Source organism: Trachurus japonicus, chromosome 17 (assembly GCF_045865225.1).
Source record: "Trachurus japonicus isolate A0001 chromosome 17, Traja_1.0".
Taxonomy (NCBI): domain Eukaryota; kingdom Metazoa; phylum Chordata; class Actinopteri; order Carangiformes; family Carangidae; genus Trachurus; species Trachurus japonicus.
In genome coordinates this window covers 4,893,784-4,917,990 of record NC_140923.1, presented here as the reverse complement: position 1 = coordinate 4,917,990, position 24,207 = coordinate 4,893,784, and the positions used below count along the sequence as shown (strand labels likewise).

At 42.5% G+C, this 24,207-nt stretch overlaps 1 protein-coding gene across 4 annotated transcripts in view; it reads left to right on the top strand.

The window, feature by feature from the left end:
* efr3a (EFR3 homolog A (S. cerevisiae)) overlaps positions 1 to 24,207 on the top strand; it is a 139,597-nt gene that overhangs the window by 40,751 nt on the left and 74,639 nt on the right. For all 4 annotated transcript variants that reach the window (XM_085805390.1, XM_085805388.1, XM_085805387.1 and 1 more), the window contains 3 exons: positions 16,232 to 16,308; positions 18,523 to 18,650; positions 20,505 to 20,655. In XM_085805390.1, coding sequence (XP_085661516.1) covers positions 16,232 to 16,308; positions 18,523 to 18,650; positions 20,505 to 20,655 — 356 coding nt within the window. The remainder of the gene's footprint in view (positions 1 to 16,231; positions 16,309 to 18,522; positions 18,651 to 20,504; positions 20,656 to 24,207) is intronic.

Sequence of the window (24,207 nt, the reverse complement as noted above, 5' to 3'; positions counted from 1 at the left end):
TGTCGAAGTTTGTTGCAGCTCTGGTGAACAGTCAGTAAATCTGACAAGAAGCAGCTGAAACAGGCAAAATATAGTTCCTGTAATGAGAGGCATTAGGCTCAGAAATACACTTTGTAATAAATTTATGCACTTGTTGTAAGCATACGTGCCTTTCATGGTAACACATGTTGCACATGTTAGAGGTAAATACAGAGACTGCTTGATGAAAAACTGTCCCTGAAGGCAACAGAGATCAGCGGTTTTGCATGAATTTCCCTCTAAAACAACTCTGTCTGGTAACGTTGTGTTATTATCTCATAGCGTGGTGAATGTGCAGCTCACAACTTGTCCACCAGAGCGTTGTGGAGTTGTTGGATTGTGTATTTGATGAGTTTGACGAGGGAAACCAAAAAAATCCCATGAGCCTCCGTAGCGTAGCTCTGAGCAGCTCGCGGCTCTGCTCCACCGTTCTAAAAATAGCTTGCACCGACAATTAAAGGTAACGAACCTACTGCTATGACTATAGGGATTATGGCAATGGGCCAGTTTGCCAAAACGTTCAACTACGCTATCCCTTTAAAGCTCATATCGACCTTGTTGGAAGGTTAATTTACACATTCATTTGTTAGATCTATACTTTTCAAACGAACCCCATATCTTCTCAAACACATTCTGATTTCCCGTTCGTCTAAACATCACTCCCTCTAAAGGACACATGATCAGCTCTTGTCCCGTTTGTCTTTTTCTAAGACATCGCCATTGATCTTTTGGCATGAAGACAGCTCAATATCCATCATTGTTCTTTCACTCTTGGTATATTTATGGTGGATATTTGGCAAAGACTCCTGGAACCTTCTGAGATCCATCCACCAAATTTAGTAGAAAACCATTGGGTGAAGATGGAAGCTGTAAAACCACTGTGTTGCCTTCATGACAGATCAATGATGCTCGATCGCTCTGCATGCTTTTAAATGTTCTTAAAGACAGCACGTCTTCCCCAGTGTCCTTGGCCCCAACTGTGGTTGATCACCTGAGATAACAGACAGCTGCTTAATGCCTCAAGTGTAAATGTAAAGCAGGCTGACCTCTGACCTCTGGCCTGGCCTGTGTAAAGTGGATTAGACGATCTGATGGAGGCAGATGTTTCAAGGAGATCTAACATTCACCTTCAGGATGGACAGGATGAGTGAATGCTGAGTTCCAGTTCGGTTGTTGGACGTCTCCTCCGTCTCTCCTGGTGGAGACGCCTCCAGGCTTTTGGTCTTTCCAGCTGAGATCATTTTAATCATTGTGTTCATGGACTCTCTGGCCCACCGTCTGTTGATGGACCTCGGATATAACAACAGAGACCTTGAGGACTTTTTGTCTTGTGTTTCCTTGCGTGCGATGCGACGGTCCCGCTGACAGCCTGCTGACGCGGGACAGACGTCCAGGCCGCCGAAGAACAAAAAACTGATTTTTAAGCGGTATAAATTTAGATATCCGTCTGTTCCCGGGGCCGAGGCAGAGCGACGGGGGAGGCTGTAAATTTTATGGGTCATCATCTGTTTTTGTGCATGCACCCTTCAAGGTTCAAAAGCGGGACGTGGTAATGAAAGTCAATGAGCCCACCAGCCATTCAGGGCCACGGCTTTCAAAGCAAGCAAACACTTTGGCCATTTCCAAAAACGCATAAATAACAGGGTTGTTTTGTGTGTGTGTGTTTAACAGATATTCATGTATGAATGTGTTTAGTATAACAAACAAGTTAGACTCCTCGTTCTTCATGTTGTTTTTGAGAGTGATATGTGTGTTTCTTCAGATCTGGAGTTCATGTTTAGTCCAGTCTGGTTCAGTCTGGGTCAGGATTATTTGTGTGATGAGATATTATATGATGTTTCAGTGTAGACCTCAACAATCCAATAATAGTTGTTTTTGCCAGTTTACAGCTTCTTGAATGTGATGAATTTCCCCCTATGTGTGTGTTTCTATCATCGTAAACTCACTTTAAACACATCACTCTCATGTAAAACTGAAATTCTTCCCATTTTTGATTGACCAAACAAATAAGTGATAAATCCAGACAATCGCCAGCAGACTCAACAATGGACGTTTTGCCTGGTTTGGATTAGAGACTCATCCACCTCTTGTCTTCAGCTAGTCATTTTGTTAAGTTTTAATATTTTTTCATGCGAGAAAGTAGCTGTTTAGATCCCCAATGTGCAGTCGGTTTATCCAAATGACGGCTGTTTAGACGTTTGCGCCGATGTTTTTCGGAGAAGTGAAGCTCCACGTTGGAGCCTCCACCTGTGGAGCAGATCAACGGCTCGTCACGGAGACACCACCCGTCCGGAGAGCTTGTCAGCCGGCCAAACTCCGTCGTCATCCCGGGAGAAAAGACGATCGCTAATTTACTTACCCGCAGGTTTTTAGAGGTTTACAGCCGGGTAGTTACATTCTTTTTAGGAGATAAATGCTGGTCTCATTGATGAAATGTAACAATTGTGGCAGTCGCATTAATTTGTTTGAATTAAAAGTGAAGCTTCACGTGTGTTTTGGACACAGGAGCAGCGCTGCCTCGGGGGCTCTCTAGCCTACGTACAGAAATCACCACATTTACATCGATAAATAAATGTTTTACAATGAACTGATCAGTCTTCATTAAATTTAATTTAATTTTATTAAGTTAACGTGGTTTTGAATACAGGATTTGTGGCAAAAGCTCGTCACGTCTGCTTATGTGAAAGCCAGCAGAGACTACTGATGACGTATGTGATTGTTGAAGTGGTGTCCCAATTCGTAGGGGTTGACTTTCAACCTCTACCCCTTGTAGCTCCGTTTCAAGAGCAACACCTTCACAGATTCACACTCTCCTTCGATCAGACTCCACTCCACTCCACTCACCGTGTCGTTGCCCCTCCAGGAAAAACTTGAGCCCAACAAGGCGCTCTGCGTGGAGAGAGACCGACGTCGGAGCTTTCATCTGCTCGTCAAAGGCCAGGGAATTAATCAGGAGGCCGAGGGCGCTCTTTAATCTTGTAGATTACGCTCCTCACAGACGGTTTAGGTGCAGATTAAAGCACACAGCGCCACTGGAGGTGAGATTTACTGCCGCGCTCAGAGAGTGTGTGTGTGTGTGGGGATACTTATGGCCGGAGGCGAGATGGAAGTAGATCTGGAGACGTAACACAACCGACGATCACACACAGAGACGCTGTGAGTCAGAGCTGCTGTCACACCGAAGCACCGGAGTTCAGAGTCACGTCTCTGCAGTGACACGTGGACAAAGCGCTCTGATCCACCGCTGAAGGAAGACGCTGTGCAACACACTGTCTCTGAACCACGAGTCCTCCGAAAGCTGTCGACCATAAAGGCTCAACTGAAAGAAGACGGTCTGGTCTACGGGGGGTCTCCACGACTACCATCCAGTCACAGCTGGAGGTCCTGCTACCTGGGAGACACAAACATTTTCTAACCAAACTTGAGGTTTTAAAGGACCAGTGTGTATAATTGTCAAGGTTTATTGTCAAAATCTGAATCTACTGTTGTGATTCTACGATATTGCCGATTCTCTTGATTTTTAGTCTGCATTTTTAACATTTATCTGCACACAAATACTGTAGGAGCCTATAAATTAACATAGTCCATTATAAAGTGAACTTAAACCCTTTTCAAAACCTGTACTCTCTGTATGTAAAAAAGGCTAACAAAAGCACATTGCACAATATTTAAAAAAAAATAGATAGATTTTTGAAAAAAAAATTGATTTAAAAATCGTCAAAAAAGATATTGCGATATTTATGTGAATCGATTTTTTCTCCCACCCCTATCTACTATCCATGAATATATTTGTATATAATAGCTTTAAAATAAAATCTGTTTGGTTTTCGTAGCCTTATAATTATTATTTTATATCTACATATAACAAGGGTCTTGCTTTAGAGAGCGTCGCCCTCTTGCGCCGCCATGTTTGTAGCCTACGGCAGCCTGAATGGAAAATCCAGCCTATCAGAGAGCACGATTCAAGAGTTTCACACTCATAAATAAACCAATGAAGAATAAGGAGGAGGAGCAGAGTTGTTTTGTCCTCGGAGGCCACCGTCACTTTGCCGACGGGAGGGGTGAGTGAGTGCTGCAATCTAGAATCTGAACACTAGATGTCACGGTTTTCCCGCTATTTTACACACTGGACCTTTAAGCTCCTCAGTTTGAACCATGAAACGGAAATGAAACATCTCTTGGTCCGTGTTGTTGGCACCGTGAATCTTCAAACAACAGCTGGGCCCCTGAAAAAGAGGTTGTATTTGAAGGATCCTTTAAAAAAAGACACACCCCCAAAAAATATCTATAGAAAAAATGGGACGGCCTCATTGAATCAGTTTTTTCTGAAAGATGCACGCCAACCTACAGCCAGTACCTCTCTATACTTTCAGAGATTAAATGTTGTTTTAAACTTTGTTACACTGAGTCTGGAGCGACAGTATAGAGAGAGGACCATCTCTGTACGTGGAGGATGAACAGGCTTGAGTGTGCGTACACTGCAAAAACTCAAAATCTTTCCAAGAATATCTGTATTATTTCTTGTCAAAATGTTTCATTTCTAGTCAAAACTAATCTCTTTCCACTTAAAATAAGACTCATCACCTAAAAATTAACTTGTTTTTAGATCATTTTCACTTGTTTCAAACAAATTTTCACTTGAAATAAGTAGAAAAATCTGCCAGTCAGAGCAAGTTTTTTGTGCTCGTAATAAGAAAGAAAAACTTGCTCCACTATCAGATTATTTCAAGTGAAAATATGCTTGAAAGAAGTAAAAAGTGTCTAAAAACAAGCTACTTTTAAGTGTGATGAGTCTTATTTTAAGTATAATGAGATTTGTTTTGACTAGAAATTACATTTTGACAAGAAATAAGACAAATATTCTTGGTAAGATTTTGAGTTTTTGCAGTGTACACGAGTCTGAATTTAATTTCTTGCTCTTTACCTTTGAAAACATCATTATGTTGCTTTTCATGAGAGAGAGGAAACTAGTTTTCATCTGTACGTGACATTTCAGCTGCTGCAGGAATTGGACCGTAACCAGGTTTGCGTCACAGTTGCACAGAGTTTAAAGGGATAGTTTGCCCAAAATTGCAATTGTCCTGAAAAAAATTAAATAAGTTTTTAACAAGTTAAGTATTTTTCAAGCTTGTGTGTAGCGGAAGCTCCTCTTCCCAGTTCGTCCAAATTTGAGGAACCGGGAAGAGGAGCTTCGAGAAGCTTCCACTACAAAACAAGCTTGAAATATAGACTTATTTAATTTTTTTCGGGACAATTTAGCATTTCGGGGCTTCAATACAAGACAGACATTACATACGAGCAGCATGGAAGTATTTGGATGTTTTTTGGTGTGTCTTTTTGTTACAAAGACAGTTGGTATCCATTTGCAACCGTTATATGGACATGCACTGCTACGCCGAGACCCCCTGTAACTCAGAGAAGCCATGGAGGACTCTGAGGGTGAGTAATTTCAATTTTGGGTGAATTTATCCCTTTAAGTCACTTTCCTTCGTCTTCCTTTGAAAAGCTCTCTCAGTGTATTCAGAGTGTGTGTGAAGCGTCAGACTCTTCAGGTCCCTCCGGCTCCAGGGTTTTTGTCCTCGTCTCTGAGCTGGATCACATTTTCCTCTTCAACACAGAGGCCGGTAACCCGAGCCCACATGAGAGGCGGCCGGCGGCGGCGGTGTCTCGTCTTCTCTGTCACAGCGAGGGGTAATCCCAGGTGCTGACGGACACGCAGCTCCGAGCCGGCCTCCCATTGGTCCCAGCTCAGAGTCCATGTTTGTAAAGAAGCTGCAGAGTTGTTGTTGTTGCCGAGCCTCTGACGGTCGGTCTCACCTGGGCGCGAGGTGGTGTGGTGCGTTCAGGGTCCCGTGGTCTCCTGTTGTGAGTCAAACAGTCCATCGAGTCTCCATGTTGAAGCCGTGATCAGACTGGATCATCATGCCGTCTTTCTGCGTCCCGCTGAGACGGGGACTGCTGAGGAGGTACAGACAGGTTCCTCGCACCGAGGCCGACGGAGCCTTCAACTACAGCCGAGCCGCCGCCAGACCAGGTCTGCTGAGCTCCGGTAGGTCAGGACCAGTGCTGGACAGTAACGGCGTAAATTTACTTGAGTACTGTACTTAAAGGGATAGTAGCATTTTTTTTAAAGTGGGGTTGTATGATCTCCAAATAGCCCCTAAGTACTTTAATTGCAGTAGAAGACTCTCTGCACTCCTCCCGTTAGCAACGCCAGCCCATAATAGCCCTGCCCAGAGAGTTACAACATACAGTGTTGTGAATGGACCCAAAGAAACGGCCTATTTTCGTCGCCTAAAAGAGGTTTTACCTGAAAAAAAAAAAACACAGTTCCATTGTTCGCTATGATATAATTTTTTCCAGCCCCTCAAAGTGCAGGAAAAACACAGTTTTTATTTGGACCTAACCAACTCACGTATCCCTCCGCCCAGGGTTAGCGCCCGCCAATCAGCAGTTGGTTAGGTCCAAATAAAAACTGTGTTTTTCCTGCACTTGAGGGGCTGGAAAAAATGACGAATAATGGAACTGTGTATTTTTTTTCAGGTAAAACCTCTTTTAGGCCACGAAAATAGGCTGTTTCTTTGGGTCCATTCACAACAATGTATGTTGTAAATCTCTGGGCAGGGCTATTATGGGCTGGCGTTGCTAACGGGAGGAGTGCAGAGAGTCTTCTACTGCAATTAAAGTACTTGGGGGCTATTTGTAGATCATACAACCCCACTTTAAAAAAAAATGCTACTATCCCTTTAAGTACATATCCAGAGGATTTGTACTTTACTTGAGTATTAGATTTCTTTGGTACTCTTACTTGAATACAATTCCAAGACAAATATTTTTAGTTAATTTCTAGGAAGGCTGAAAATGATCTTATGATCCCATTCATTTAATTTGTTTTTCTAGGTGTTTCTGCAGCTTTATAGAACATTGTGGTTCTAAAAGCAGCACATCAGTGCAGGTGGTTTCAAAGAGTTAATTCTCAGAAGGAAGAGTTAAAATGTCCTTAAATTCATTTAGAAAAAATTATAGTAATTCATTGATGTGAAAAATAAGAAATTTACTCTTCTTACTTTTACTTGAAGTACCTTTAAAAGCATGTACTTTTTTACTCGTACTCGAGTAACATGTCGACTGAGCTTTTACTTGTAACGGAGTAAATCTTGACCAGTAGTATTTGTACTCTACTCAAGTACTGGGGTCAAGTACTCTGTCCATCTCTGGTCAGGACTCGTCCACGCCGTCCAAACCTTGGAATCAACAAATCTGGAAACAGAGGCAGCGACGGTTTGATGGGATTTCTGTTATTTTATTTACTGATGGAAATCTTGTTGTAGGACGTGATTTATTTAGGTTTTTGTCACGTCATGTTTACATTACAGCACTACAAGGGGTTTAGGACTTGATCCTGTTTTATTTTTCTAACTGATTGAAAGAAAGATTCATAACAGGATTTAAAAACCCATCAACATTTTTAATTCTCCAGAAAATGCAAAATGTATTTTCATTTGATCACCATCTGATCATTGACCATAAAGAAATGTTTAGGTTCAGTTTCCATCACACACACACACACATACTCCTGTGGCTCCGTCCTCTTGGTTTCATGGTGTTTGTCTGAGTCGTTTGCTCAGTGTTGTCGGTGTTTGTCGGTCGTCCGGGTCTTGTCTGTGGGATCAATAGAGAGTAAAGATTGTGTTAGTACTCGGGTCAGGTGCTGGTGGTCATGATGAGAATCTCCACCAGATGTGGAGCGCATATGAAAACAGAGCTGCTGTTACATGAATGTCAACTGTACGTCTGTAAAACTTCAGTATCTGTGAATCTCCTGCTTTTATAAACGCGTATATATATAATATACAGTATACAGCTCTGGAAACAATTAAGAGACCACTCCCAAAATGATCAGTTTCTCTGGTTTTACTATTTATAGGTATGTGTTTGAGTATAATTAAATTAAAAACATTTTGTTTTATTCTATCAACTACCGACAACATTTATCCCAAAATATTGTCATTTAGAGCTTTTTATTGGCTGAAAATGACTAAACTAGTCTAAATAACAAAAATATCAAGTCTTTTCAGACCTTGAATAATAATAATGCAAAGAAAACATGTTCATATTTATTCCTAAACAACACAGCAAGAATATTTTAACTCAGGAAGAGTTTATAAATCAGTTTTGGTGGGATAATAATGTCGATGTTTAATCCCAGCAGTGGTTTTTATTTATAATCTTCCTATAAAACCAGACGTGGTTCAGGTGATGACCTCATCAGTGTCTCATTAAAGGGATAGTTCACCCAAAATCGAGTCCTCCGTGGCTTCTCTGAGTTACAGGGGGTCTCGGCGTAGCAGTGCATACGAGCAGCATGGAGGTATTTGGATGTTTTTTGGTGTGTCTTTTTGTGACGAAGACAGTTGGTATCCATTTGCAACCGTCATATTGGACATGCACTGCTACGCCGAGACCCCCTGTAACTCAGAGAAGCCATGGAGGACTCTGAAACTTCTCCCAGCCCTTAGTCCACATGAGGGGGAGGAGATAATGAGTGAAATTTCAATTTTGGGTAAACTATCCCTTTAAGTAGAATGAGTTGTGTTTGTGTTGGTGTTTAAAAAAGAAAAGAAAAGAATGACTGTCATACATGTAGAGATGCTTTTAAGAAACATTTGTGAAAGTGGTCTCCAGAGCTGTATATGGATTCCCAGCACGCGCAGCAGCAGAGCAGGCGTTTGCGTAAGCGTCTGCATTTGTATTAATTTCTCTCAGCCTTTGTGTTTGGTGGCAGCGGGATGATGGATTTGATCCTGTGTAATGGCCTCTCCTCAGCCAGCTGAGTTTGTTGTGCTGGGGTGTAATTTATCAGCACGCGTGACCACCGCAATCTCTCCATCGGCGGCCCTTCTCTCCCTCTCTCCCCCCCTCCCTCTCTCTCTGTGCTGTGATTATGCAGCCGTCTCTGCAGATCTATAGCTGGACGCTCAAATTGATGCATCGCCTCGACTCCGGTGTTGGAGCCATGATGCTCTTAGCCAGAATGGCTTTTAATGTAATTTGGAGCCTGTTGTCATTCACTCTCTGCCACCGGTGCCTCATGTGCACAAACAAAGAAACTGAGCGGCAGTGAAAGCAGCCAACTGAGATACATGTGGTTTCTGCTTTCAGACAGAGCATAGTAATCAAAGATACTGTAACACGGCCCAAGCTAATGGCTATTTTCATTATACATTAGTTTAAAGACTCATTTTCAGTCTGAAAGGGATAGTTGAACATGTTGGCAAATTGGCCCATTGCCATAATCCCTATAGTCATAGCAGTAGGTTCGTTACCTTTAATTGTCGGTGCAAGCTGTTTTTAGAACGGCGGAGCAGAGCCGTGAGCTGCTCAGAGCTACGCTACGGAGGCTCATTATGGGATTCCTTGGTTTCCCTCATCAAACTCATCAAATACACAATCCAACAACTCCACAACGCTCTGGTGGACAAGTTGTGACCTGCACATTCACCACGCTATGAGATAATAACACAACGTTACCAGACAGAGTTGTTTTCATCAAGCAGTCTCTGAATTTCCCACTAAAACAACTCTGTGTGGTAACGTTGTGTTATTATCTCATAGCGTGGTGAATGTGCAGCTCACAACTTGTCCACCAGAGTGTTGTGGAGTTGTTGGATTGTGTATTTGATGAGTTTGATGAGTTATGTCTGCGTGTAGTCCGATCCACCTTCTTGGTGGCCACTGTTCAGCTTTTGGTAACGTTTGGTTCCCAGATGGTAGCTAATATTTTTCTTGGTGCCATATGGACAGGAAGTGGTATTCCATCACCCACCTTTTATCAGACACACTAAAGTCCTGTAAAGTCCGACTGTTCTCCACCCTGATTGGCTGTGGAGGAGCGAATCAGAGGCTGAGTGATGACGATAGAAACAGAGCGCTGTCGTAAATCTTCCCTCTCTGCTACTCTGTCCTCGGGCCGATCCGTCTAACGTCCCTGAACGCACCGCGGAGGAGGAGCCGCGTCCTCCCAGATACACACACATGCTGTGACTCCACTAGTGCTCAGCATGTGTGTGTGTGTTTACATTCACACATCACCAGCTCCTCCAGTGTGGAGGTTGAGCTGTAAATAAGTTCAGGTTCCAATCGTTTTGCTGTAATTTGGCCTCAAACAAAATGAGATATTTTATTTTTTTAACTTGTTCAGTAGGTTTTACTTTCCTTTTTTATTTATATATAAATATCAGAGTTTTGGATCATTTCACAGAGCAATTAGCAACAAACCTGGAAAGTTCTTGTCTTGTTTCACCATATTTTCCACAGTTATTTTCCTGCCAAAATACAAAACCACCCACATTAAAGGGATAGTTCACCCAAAATTCAAATTTCACTCATTATCTACTCACCTTCATGTCGACTAAGAGCTGTGAGAAGTTTCAGAGTCCTCCGTGCCTTCTCTGAGTTACGGGGGGGTCCGCGCAGCAGTATTTGTCCATATAATGGTTGTCAATGGATACCAACTGTCTTCGTCCAAAAAGACACACCAAAAAACATCCAAATACCTCCATGCTGCTCGTCTGTAATGTCCGTCTTGTATTGAAGCCTCAACATGAGAAATTGTTCTGAAAAAAATTAAATAAGTCTATATTTTAAGCTTGTTTGTAGCGGAAGCTCCCAGTGTCTCGGTTCACTGCTCCGGACCGGTGGAACAATTTCTCATGTCGGGGCTTCAATACAAGACGGACATTACATACGAGCAGTATGGAGGTATTTGGATGTTTTTTGGTGTGTCTTTTTGGACGAAGAAAGTTGGTATCCATTGACAACCATTATATTGACAAATACTGCTACGTGGACCCCCCCCCCCGTAACTCAGAGAAGGAACGGAGGACTCTGAAAATTCTCACAGCTCTTATTCGACATGAGGGGGAGTAGATAATGAGTGAAATTTGAATTTTGGGTGAACTATCCCTTTAAGACGAAATAATGAAGGACGGTGGCGTTGTTGTCTGGAACGAGGCTCCTGTGCCTCAAACTAAACGTGTTTACATGCGTATCACTATCAGTGCTGGAGGTTATTTCAGTCGGAGGACAGGTTTAGGACCAGCATGCACCTGGGTGGAAACACGATCCCTTTGTTGCTCTGTTTACTTTGTGTGTTTGTTTAGAGAAATTAATCTCTAGTAGCCTACGTCTCTTGTTTGGACGATGTGTAGAAACCACGTTCCCATGATGCATCAGTGGCCTTTGGAGCCTGAGATTGGATTTTAACTTTGTTTGAAGACAAATGGCCTCAACAACATCATCATCATCATCATCATCATGTAGAAGGAGCAGACGCACAAGAGCAACAAGGAAAACAGGAGCTGCTGATGATGAATGGTTGATTCTCACTGAGCTGAGAGTTAATGAGCAGCATTGACACCAGTGGTTAATTTGTGGGGCCAATATGAACAGTTATAATTGGTCGAGGCCATATTCTGCTCAGAAACATAATAAAAAGAGCCACAAGGACAACAAACTATTTTAAATAGTTGGTTTTCATCATATAAAATGAGAAAGAAACATAGTCCAAAAGAGGTGATAGACACATATCATTGGGTTAGCAATGAATTGTTGTCTTAAAGCTCCAGTTGGTAAGTTGACGAAAGTGAAAGTAAACTCCGCGACTTGGTCGGAAATTTCAAGACAATACTCCGTCAGGTCCCTTTATGAACCTCTGCCAAGCGCCCCACACACACACAGACACACACAAAGTAGCCATGAACGCACCCACAGAGAAAAAAAAAAAAAAAAAAAAGATGTACCGTATCCATAGCACGACGTGTAGGAGCGGCGATTGGCTGCTCCTCCTGCTCCCTCTACCTGACTGGTGGAGAATCGTCGGGCGCGGTGGATTTTGGCAAATACGATTACAGGCTGTAGGTGGAGCCAGAGGAGTTGGATTTTGTCCTAAATTACTCATTTAATGTCTGACCATCAGAATATAGTGACAATTCCAGCAAATATGACTGAATAATTGTTACCAACTGAAGCTTTAAAGAGACCCCAAGGAGTTTGCTTTTGGTTATAAGAGTCTCATATTAATCTACGTTACCCACTTGTTAATGGGTCCATTTACAATAAATATATTGTTTTGTCTTTATAGTTATTTTGTTATTATTATTTAGTGGTCGACTCGCCCAGCTTTTCCTACTTTCGGTTTCCTAGATGCTGCCCAGCGGGTGATGGGAATAACGCCGTCGGATCGCTAGTTGACATCGTAACTACGACGGTATCTGATCGTATTCGAACCTCCGACTTTCATTCTTGGTCAATGAAAACATTCTTGGCAAATGTTTTCGCTTTTGTCCGTCTTGTGCCGGTCCAAGAATTTCACCGTGCGCACGGAGGCTCATGGGAAATGTAGTGAAAACACTTCGCTTTTCAAAACTCCTAATTGTCCCTTTAAGTTAGCTGATTTGCGAGTGGCTGGAGCCAGGGAAGTCCTGGTCTCACCACTGATCGGCCTTACTCTCTGAATCAAATTGGGGTTTGTACGTTGTATTAATGACAAGCTATGTTGTGTTCATGATGCCTCTGCAGACAGGCAGGCTAACTGTTAGCCTCGCATAGCCTAGCATCCTAAATCACAAATTGTCATTTTAAGCATTAGTTCTGTCAGAATAAACATGTTAATAACCACCACAACTGGTTATCAGCAAAATAAAATGTGTCAAGATTAAAGGTGGTAAATGATTGAAATACCTTTTACTACTGTAACAAATACGGGAATGCCAAAATAAAGGGGTGAATTAAAGGAGAATTCCATTCATTTTTGACTCCCAAATTGTTGTCCTGATGGTCACCCAGTGTTGGTGAGGAGCAAAAAACGCGACTAAAATTGATGCAGTCAAACCAGAGTTACACCATGGCTAGACGGCGCTAGCGATAGCGACAATGCTAACCCATAGGGGCAATTCTTTCAACCACAACAAACACTCAAAAAACAATCAAATATCTATGGAACATGACTGGAATCCTTAGAGACACCACTGAACTCATATAGTGTAGTGTATAAACAGTATAAACTTTGTGTTTTTGCATGTAGTCACTCACCTCAGATAGCCCAACTCTGAAACATCCTGGAAAGACATTACTATCTGATCACAGAGCGGCTGCTCTCCCCGCCACAGAAACTAACACTTTTTCCTTGTTGTGATGATTTCTTTACAAAAATAAACGGTGGAGCAGTGCAGTGGTAATGTCCAAAATATCTCAGACCGTTTATTTTTGTAAAGAAATCATCATGTTTTTGTTTGTTGTGGTTGAAAAAATTGCCCCCATGGGTTAGCGTTAGCGTTGTCGCTAGCGCTAGCGCCGTCTAGCCATGGTGTAACTCCGGTTTGCCTGTATTCTTTAGAATTCTCCTTTAGACAGACTATGGAGAAGACACGCACATTTGGGATGGGTGCTAGATAAAAATGTAGAAAATACATAAAAAGCTCCCTTAAACAGAGATTTTATTGGCAAAGTGACGTTTCGAGCACACCTCTCTTTTTCAAACTGCTGTGTTACAATGCAGACAGAGAACTGCTCTTTAAAAATCATAATTGTAGGTGACCCCGCCCAGGTGAACAATCACCCAATTTACAACAGGTGTGTGACTTTCACACGTAAAAAATATATATATACATTTTTTCACAGTCATTAACACCAAACATTATAAATATTATTGCAAAATGTTATCAATGCAAACAAAAGTTTACAGCATTCTCCTAAGGAAAAATTCAATAATGGAGTTCTCTGTCTGCATTGTAACACAGCAGTTTGAAAAAGAGCGGTGTGCTCGAAACGTCACTTTGCCAATAAAATCTCTGTTTAAGGCAGCTTTTTATGGTGTGCGGATTTTCTATATTTTTTCTCGGAATTCTCCTTTGCACTTTCCATTCGGTGGGACACATGTACACTGACTATTTTGCTTTAAAAAAAAAAAATCCCTATATGGACAGAGATCTCCCCCCCCAGCTGTCCTCTCCTGTGACGTTGGCTCGTCCTCGTCTGGTTTCACCGTCTCAGTGTCGTGTTGTTGTTTCCCTGTAAACCGACACCGTGCGCTTCGTCAGCTGATCCCGGCCGCCGCCGCCGCCTCTTTGTTGTTGTTGCCTCCTCGTGTTTCAGTCACTTCCTGTAAAACGTTCCTCCCTCCGCCTTCTCCACATTCACAGCTGAATTCCATTAAACCCAGCGTGGTCACATTAGTACTCTGCTGCAGCCCCCCACCACCACCCACCTTCCCTTCCCCACCTTCCCCACCACCACCACTGTCCCTAACCCTCATGTGGCTGGTAATTGCCGAATCCATAATGAACGGCTCTAAAGCCACGGCGGCGGCTCTGGAAAGGTTTCCTTGGTGACAAGCCGTTGATACGAGCCTTCAGTGAAGTTGATTAATCTCCACACTGTTAAACTCCGCGTCAGGCGAGGAATAAACTCTGGAGGTGTTAAGGTGACCTGACTGAGCCTGAGAGGTTCCTTCCTTCCTTCCTCCGACAGGTGAAGGCTGCTCTGGGAGCTGTTACACCGTCTGAACAGGGAGGGAGGGGGGCTCCTGGGAAATAAACCCCCACCACCTCGCCAAAGTTAATTTGTTTTAAGTCTGAGCAGGTAAAGGTGACTCTTACAGGCAGCGATGATAAATGGAGTTCACGTTGCATCCGTGCAAAGGGAAGACGCCGACTCGACATGTTTGAGTAGTTTTTAAACTGCATGGATGGACAGAGTTTAAACTGAGTGGATCCCACATGTTTATGATCTGTACAGGAGTTTATGGTTAAAACCTCAAAAAGTTCAACAGGTTTCTGCAAAATGTACAAAAACCAGATGGACAGAATGAAAGAAAACTTCTTACTTTGACTAATTGATGTAGTTTAAAGGTAGATCAATGTTTGTGTTAAAGCTCCATACAGTATAAAGGTAGATGTTTGTATTAAAGCTCCATACAGTATAAAGGTAGATGTTTGTGTTAAAGCTCCATACAGTATAAAGGTAGATGTTTGTATTAAAGCTCCATACAGTATAAAGGTAGATGTTTGTGTTAAAGCTCCATACAGTATAAAGGTAGATGTCCATGTGTAGTGTGATTATAAAGCAGCTCTAGGTTCTATATTAATACTGTGAAAGTATCAAAGCCTCAGTCCACAGAGAAATGCACACAGCCTGTATTCAGAAACTGAGCCTTAAAACCAGCCGTCAGGACTTCCTGTCACTTTGTGATGTCACAACTAAGCCCCGCCCCCTCACCACCTGGACTCACCATCCAACAACTTTGCAGGATTTAGTTTCTCTGAGTGTTTTATTCTGAAATCTGCTCTGTTTTTTTGATTGAATCATTTCAGAAAACAGTCAGCCAATCAGAAGAGACGCTCAGAGCCTCCTCCTCTCTTCTGATTGGCTGACACCGACCTGTTGTTACTAGAGCTCCAGAGAGAAGCTGAGATCTTTTCATGGATAAACCCTCAAAAATAAAACACAGGAAGAGAAGAAAATGTGGAGCTTTAATTAATATTTAGATACATTTCTGAGGCCGTTGTTCAAATTTATGAACTTTAGCTCGAATATACATTTCCTTTAAAGCATAAATACAGCAGAATGGCGCCTGTTGTGTTTGTGTTGAGACGTCTGGGTGAAGTTTGGTCCCTGATGCTAAACAGCTCTGGTCATTGATCGTCTGTCTGAGGAGCTGAATGCTGCCGTGACCTTTCAGTCGCGGTCTGTTGCTCTTCCAGACACAAAAACGCTGACATTTCACCGAACGACACACGGCTCCGACAGTCACGGCACATTGATCCGGGAGGAACGTTCAGCTAATCTGTGCACACACGGGGGGAACTTTGAGTCTGAGTTTTTACTGCTGCTAAATGTACATCATGTTCCCGGCGCCTAAGAAAAGAAATGCAGGATGAATTTCACCACAAAAAAGCTACAATAGAAAGATTTCAGAGGACAAAAACAGGTAGAAAATGGGAAAGAACTCAATAAAAACCTAACAAATTGCCTGCCAGGAAACCTTGAACCTGGACCTGAGATCCAATTTTCTCATCTCTGAGCTTCACGTGTGTTTTTCCTCTGTTGTTGAGTTTCCTCCTGGAGGATTTTCAGACCTGACAGCCGCTAATTGCAGAATGTCAGGAGGCTAAACGTCGCTAACGCTCCTCCCGGTCTCTGTTGTGTGTTGCAGGAGTGTGCGGCTGCTGTGGGCCGCTGAGGCCGAGGTACAAACGCCTGGTGGACAACATCTTCCCCGAGGACCCTAAAGTAAGTAACACACACTTCAGGTGGATGAAAGGTGTTTTTGAGGAACTAGATGAAGTTTTCTGTAACGTGACTTTATCTCTCAGATTAGCTGCCAACGCTTTTTCAAGTGTTTTAGACAATGTGGAATTTAAATCCATCCACTGTGTTTAAATGAAAAGACCCTCTGGTGTTTCTCAACCAGCAGTACTCGGACCCGTAGTGGTACTTGGTGTAATTACAAGGGGTACTGACCTCCACAGACATTTATCATTTTACTAAAATAGTGACCAGAGCCATCGTTATTGCCTTAAACTGCAAGAGCTAAGATAATTGGCATTTTCCCTAATCCCATTTGTTTGAATGGGAAATTGGTCGTATATTGGTAAAAAGCCACATTTTGAAGGTTTTGATTCACTATGACACAAATTTACTGCAGTATGCCGTTACCACAAACTCAACACTTCCTGTGTTCTTTTCAAATCATGAGCTTAATTGTGCTTTTATTGTGAAATATTGCAAAGGAGGATAGTGTAAAACTGTGCAATGTTCAGCTTTTGAAATCTTACATTTGGCCTTCAGAACTGTTAATAAATATGCAATGATGAAATTAAAAAGGCTATTTTTATTTCTGTCAAATTGGTTTGGGACTTTTTTGCCCCACACATCATGTCTGTGTAATGATAAGGGGTAAAGGGGGCTGTTCAGGGTTGCTAAAAATATATACAGGGGGGTCCAGTGGTCCAAAAAGGCAGAGAACCACTGAGGCTGCAGTGTTCGTGACATCCAGACTGGATGGGATAAAACAAACAGGAGAGGTTCATCCTGTGGGGAGCAGGAGTTTGATCATTGTTAATATCTTATATCCGATTCTGACAGTTTGTTCTTTGATGTTGGATGAAATCACAACAAACATGTGGATCGTTCACTGCAGACCATGAATATCAGCATCAGTGTCAGTTTTCTTAACCTGACCTGATATATGAACTTTCTTAACTCTCATTTTAAAGCTACATCTGATAAAGCTGAAACTAATATCCCACATTTCATTGTTAATTCGTCTTTTTTCCACATTTTAAATGCTCAGACTGTCGATGCCCTCGTTGTTGCCAAGATCCTGATCATCAACAGACGTACGGATGATTTATGGGACTTAACAAGCTGCAGAAAATGTCACAGTCTAGATCAACTTGTTGTTTTTATTATTATTAATAGCAAGAACAGTAGTCATGATAATAATATTGATGATGATAATAATAAACTTTTACTCACATTAATTCTTAAAATGGTCTCTAAAGGGCTGAAGAACTCGTCTGGATCGTCCTCTGGTGACCATGAGTTTCAATTTTAATTGAATTTTAATTTGCATTCATTTGCACTAATGAGTCTGAGAGAAAAACCTCAGTGGAATCCAGGCAGGTCAAAGGTCAAGCAGTCGCTATAATTCATCATTTCTGCAGCATTTCACAGCAGCAGTCGTCACGTCAGAGTCTGAGCTCAGTTTCACACTTTTCATGGTCTTGATGTTTTATTTTTGATCAACGCTTCATCTCAGTGTCTTCGTTCACACAGTGTGGAGATCGCCACAGAGACTCAGTGACACCCCCACCACAGAGCCCCCTCCCCTCCCCTCCCCCAAATGTATAGAAATAATTGGACGAGCCTTTGATGAATCAGGTTATTAAAAAAAGTGCCATGACTTTGGTAACTGGGCCACAGCAAGTTATTATCACACGTTTGATTCCTTGACCCCCCGTTAATTAAAAACACTAAGCTGGGTTTGTCCCTTAAATGCTGCCGTAGTGGGGTTTTTTTTTTTTTTTTGTGCCGTCTCGTCCCGTCTCTGTGGGGGGAAGTGGAAATGGAAAAGCTCGACTGGTTCGAGACCTCGTCAAATTAATTATCACCCGCAGAGAAACACTCAGGGGACGGACAGACGTTTTGGATTAACTCCCCCTTCCCCCCCGTTTCGTACGACACCTGGCAGCGGTGCGTTCATGTGTGTTGGACAGAACGATGCTGAGGGTTCAGTCTGAGGACAAAGGTTTAAAAATCTGCAAAATAAAAACCTCTGTGTTTTTACCAGACAAATCAAACAAATAAAGCATCTGAGCAGCAGAAAGTTTAGTTGAGGTCGTCTTGGGCTTCGTCTAAAAACATATTCAGTCTCTGTTGACAGAATGTTTCCACAGTTGAAGTGAATGACTGTTTTATGTTTTTAATGTGTGTAATCTGCAGGATGGCCTCAGCAAGTCGGACATGGAGAAGCTGACCTTCTACGCTGTGTCGGCTCCAGAGAAGCTGGACCGGATCGGAGCGTACCTGGCCGAGAGGCTGAGCAGGGATGTGGTGCGACACCGCTACGGGTGAGTCACAGTCAGCGACACCACAAGTCAACACAGATGAAAAAGAAGCAACAACTGCACAAATGTGAGCGAACAATGCGTTTCGTGTGTAGCATCGTCAGGTTCGTCTCTGGTATTCCTGGGTGTATTTAAATAGTTTCTGGTCAAATGATCCATCATAATCCCAGTTTTACATGACGGCATTCAAAACGGTGACATTATTGACAAGATTTCCATTAAAGCAGAAGTAAGTGGTCCGGTCGTTTTGGCTAATGCTGCGTTCCAGGCAGGCTTTTGAAATCGTAAATTACAGCTTCAAGTCACAACTTACGACTTTGTAGCGTTCCAGGTGACCCACTCGTGTTTTTCCGACCTGTTTTACCGGTGAAAGTCACTATAACGGCCACTCGTAACTTCTGACCGGTGAACTCCATAACAGTCCTCGTCCCTACGTCACCACATTCAGGCGCATCCCTTGGCTTCACACACAGCCCTGCATGCCGTTCTCTCTCCTCATTGGATAAAAACTGTAGGATACGATAAATGTTTTCTCTTCGGCTCAGAGCAGAGGGACTGAGAGACCCGTGTTTCAGACCAAACACTCTATGTAAGTGATTGCTGTCGGAAGATATAACTATTTAAGACTTATATTAACACAAATATATCACTTACTTCTGCTTTAATAACCATTGTACAAGGCAAGGCAATTTTATTTGTATAGCCCGTTTTTACAAACAGTTTGTCTCAAAGGGCTTTACATGGCATCACAACAACATCCTCTGACCTTAGACCCTCACATCGACTGAGGAAAAACTCCATGGAAAACCCTTTGAACAGGGAAAAATTGGAGAAACCTCAGGGTGAGCACAGTATTCATAGTTGTACAAATGTATCTAACTGCAGCAATAAAGTTTAAAATCACATCATTTCTGAATCACATACCTTCATATGAATAATAGATAGGCTAGAAGTAATCATACAACCATACAATATTGAATAAAATACGATCCAGTACATTACTGTACTGTTGTATTATAATTTTAATAATCTAATAACATAATAATAATAATTTATTTGAATAGTGCTTTTCAAGGTACTCAAAGTCGCTTTACATGGAAAACAAACAGGATAAAATGATACAGCAAAAAATAACAATAAAATAGAACATAATATGTTCTATTTTATTGTGTTATTTTTTTTTGGTCCATTAAAAAGAATAGAAAACAGAGAGACACATATTATGTGTCTCTCTGTTTTCTATTGTACTTTTCTTTTCTTTTTAATGGACCATGAGGCTGCAATAAAGATATGCTGTACAATGGTTATTATTGGAAATCTTACAGTGTCAATGTTTTGAATGCTGGCATGTCAAAATGGGACCATGATGAATCATGTGACCAGAAGCAATTAAACCCTAACGACGCTACGCCACAAATAAATCACAGTAGAGTCGTCACAGTGTGCGGTTGTTTGCTTATTGTCCGTCTTATTTCATGTGTTCCTGCTTCCGACAAGAGATTTGTTTGATGTCACAGATGTTGGACTATCCAAATGTATTTTTCAAAATAAAAGCAGCACCTGAACGTCTTGGAGGAATGTCAGTGTTTGTGCAGACACTCAGGGGATGTCTCATCTCTACATTAAGACCGGTGTTAATGAAGTGGCTGTGCTCGTTAGCAGCTGAACGCTGTGTGCAGTGACACGCCGAAAGCTGTTACAGATGAGCAGCTCAGGAAAATCAATCATTGGCAAATTTAATCAGCAGCAGCAGCTAATTAATGCGACTTCAGAGAGTCGGTTTCACCACGAAACACAGAAAAATCTCTGGTTAAAGAAAGAGAGATCTGAGGTTTCTGTTTCAAACTCTGTCCCCAGGTACGTGGTGATCGCCATGGAGGCTCTGGACCAGCTGCTGATGGCCTGTCACTCCCAGAGCATCAAACCCTTCGTGGAGAGTTTCCTGCACATGGTGGCCAAGCTGCTGGAATCCAGAGAGCCGGACCTGCAGGTCCTGGGGACCAACTCGGTAAGAAAGTCTGGACTAATTCCGCTTAGTTATGCTTTGATTTTGTGTTTTTCTACTTTCTACAGTTTTTCATACTCGTTTTGTCTTTCCTTCTACCTTATTTCCTCTGCTGCTGCTGCAACAAGTGAATTTCCCCAGTGTGGGATCCGTGATCTTATACTTCTGACCTTTCTTACTCTGGCTTTCCTTAAAGCAGAAGTAAGCGGAATATTTGTGTTAATATAAGTCTTAAATAGTTATATCATCCGACGGCAATCACTTACATAGAGTGTTTGGTCTGAAACACGGGTCTGTCAGTCACTCTGCTCTGCTGTAAGCCGAGGAGAAAACTTTCCTTGTATCCTACAACCTTTATCCAATGAGGAGAGAGAACGGCATAAAGGGGCGGTCCTCTCTGTGTGTGCAGCCAAGGGATGCGCGTGAATGTGGTGACGTAGGGACGAGGGCGGGGACTGCTAACTCCATCGGCTGACAAGAAGTTAGCCAAAACGCCCGGATCGCTTACTTCTGCTTTAAAGCTCAGAGCCTCCTCTCCTCTGATTGGCTGACACAGACCTGTTATGTTATGCCTCATTAGTTATGGTTTTATTTTGTGTTTTTCTACTTTCTACAGTTTTTCGTACTCGTTTTGTCTTTCCTTCTACATTATTTCCTCTGCTGCTGCAGCAACGAGTGAATTTCACCAGTGTGGGATCCATGATCTTATACTATATACTATTCTGACCTTTCTTACTCTGGCTGGCTTTCTTTAAAGCAGAAGTAAGTGGTCCGGTCGTTTTCGCTAATGCTGCGTTCCAGGCAGGCTTTTGAAATCGTAAATTACAGCTTCGAGTCACAATTTACGACTTTGTAGCGTTCCAGGCAACCCACTCGTGTTTCTCCGACCTGTTTTACCGGTGAAAGTCACTATAACGGCCACTCGTAACTTCCGATCGGTGAACTCGTACCAGATCGAACTGGTACGACTTCACGGTCGGAAAAATACGAGTTTCCTTGAACGCACCATAACAGTCCTCGTCCCTACGTCGCCACATTCACGGCGTTCCTTGGCTGCACACACAGCCCTGCATGCCGTTCTCTCTCCTCATTGGATAAAAACTGTAGGATACGATAAATGTTTTCTCTTCGGCTCAGAGCAGAGCAGAGGGACTGAGAGACCCGTGTTTCAGTCCAAACACTCTATGTAAGTGATTGCTGTCGGAAGATATAACTATTTAAGACTTATATTAACACAAATATATCACTTACTTCTGCTTTAAATCAACACAATGTAAGATTCAGTAGCTACTCTGGTTGAGAAGTGCAACTGTCTGCGACCTGTGTTGTAAATAGGACTGTATGCTGTTTCCCCAGAGAAGCACAGTCAGTAGCCTGCATGAAATTGTTGATGGAGCCGGTGCAGTTGCCATTGTTGTTGCCGTTGCTGTTGCTGTTGTTGCCGATACCGGTCAGGGTTCATCCGTTTGGAAAAAAACCTGGAAAAGTAATGGAATTTGCTTAGAAACTTAAAAACACCACAAAGGTTTTGGAAAAGTCATGGATTTTTTTTCTCACAATAAAAATATCTGAGGACAACATCTGACAATAATATTCTCAGCTGTCAGGCTTTGTCCCACCCCTCGCTGTAAAGAGTAGGCTACATATAATGGATACAAGGCTGAAAATCACAGGACATGTCGGTTCTGATGATACAAGTCAGCAGTGTAAAGCTCAAGCATGTGGGCGCCTCCTTTTATATTTAGTAGAGGGGTTGGGACAGTATCTGAAAGTACAGCTGTCACGATGATGATTTTTTTTATTCCTATATTTCATGCATACATTGACGGTTTAGAGGTCATGTATACTCGTGGAAACTTGCTGCCAAGTCATGGAAATGTGTTGACTAAAATGAGTATGAACCCTGCCGGTGCCAAGCAAAGAGGGTTTTGTGTGTCCCTGGAGCTCTGGAGGGGCTGCGGTGTACCAGGACCTCGATAGAGCTGTGTTCCTACCTGAACTGTTATTCTACCACTTAAATGAGTTTAGAAACATTAATTTAAGATGGAAAAACTACATGGTGTTGCTTTAAATCTGATATCAGTCGTCCACTTTCTCCTCTCAACCTCGACCTGTTGAGCTCTGAACACACACACACACACACACACACACACTTCCTTCTCTTCAGCTACTGTGTAAAACCAAACCTTCACATTAAATGCAGCATTTAAGCTTTGTAACCGGCGCCATGAGGAGATTTAATTAACACAGCTCACACCTAAAAGCCCCCCACCCCCACCCCCATCCACCCCTCCACCCCGCCTAAACCACCCTCCAACATCCCAACTCTGCTGCTACCAACCTGTCTCTGCTCCTCTGTCAGGGTCTAAATACCACACATAAATAATGCAAAAGCTTTCACGTCTAAGCCTTCAGCTCCGTTTCCTGCTCAGATTGAGCCGCCGACAATGGAAAGGACAACAGGCTGAGAACAGGAGGCACAGGGGGAGGAAAAAAAAAAGAAAAACTTTGGGTTCACCTTCAGAAGACTTGGAAGGAGAGATGGGGCTGACATTTGCTGGCGGCTTAGAGAGGCTAATAATAATTAGCGGATATGTTATAGGGCCATTTCCACTGCCAGCGTAAAAGTTAAATTAGGTATTTAACCAGCGACATTAACCTCTGGGCTGCAGCTGAATGATGCGTTTCATGTCCTGTTTGTAGTGTGTGTGTGTGTGTGTGTGTGTGTGTGTGAGCCGTATGAATCGAAGCTTTCTGTTAATATCATTATGGCTTTGAAATAAAATCATAATATTCGTCATCTTCTGAAGCACTTTGAACGAACAACGTCCACAAACACAGACAGGACCGGTATCTGAGCTCAGACTGACACTCAGTCACTGGGATGAGTTGAGTGGAAAAGGAGGAACGTTTCAGAACGACGGAGAAACAAAACAGATTTCAATGTTTCATGCAGCGAGGAGGAAGAAGTTAGAAAATGAAACGTAAACTCAACCTCCAGGTGAAAAGAGAAGAGACAGCCGCTATGAAATCTACAGTTTAAAGGTACTTCCTGTGACTTTGTGATGTCACAACAAAATAGTCACACAAAGCAACTCACAAAACAGTTCTCCTCCTCCTCTCTTCTGAATCGCTGTCAACGACCTGTTGTTACTAGAGCAGGAAGAAGCTGAGAGAGGAGATGGAAAACTACACTGAGATGGTTTTTAGATCTTCTCATGGGAAGAGGAAAAAGAAGAACAAGAAGAGCAACAAGAAGAACAAGAACAGCAAGAAGAAGAACAAGAGCAACAAGAAGAAGAACAGCACGAAGAAGAAGAACAGCAAGAAGAAGAAGAGCAACAAGAAGAAGAACAGCAAGAAGAAGAACAAGAGCAACAAGAAGAAGAACAAGAACAGCAAGAAGAAGAAGAACAGCAAGAAGAAGAACAAGAGCAACAAGAAGAAGAACAAGAACAGCAAGAAGAAGAAGAACAGCAAGAAGAACAAGAGCAACAAGAAGAACAAGAACAGCAACAAGAAGAACAGCAACAAGAAGAAGAAGAAGAACAGCAA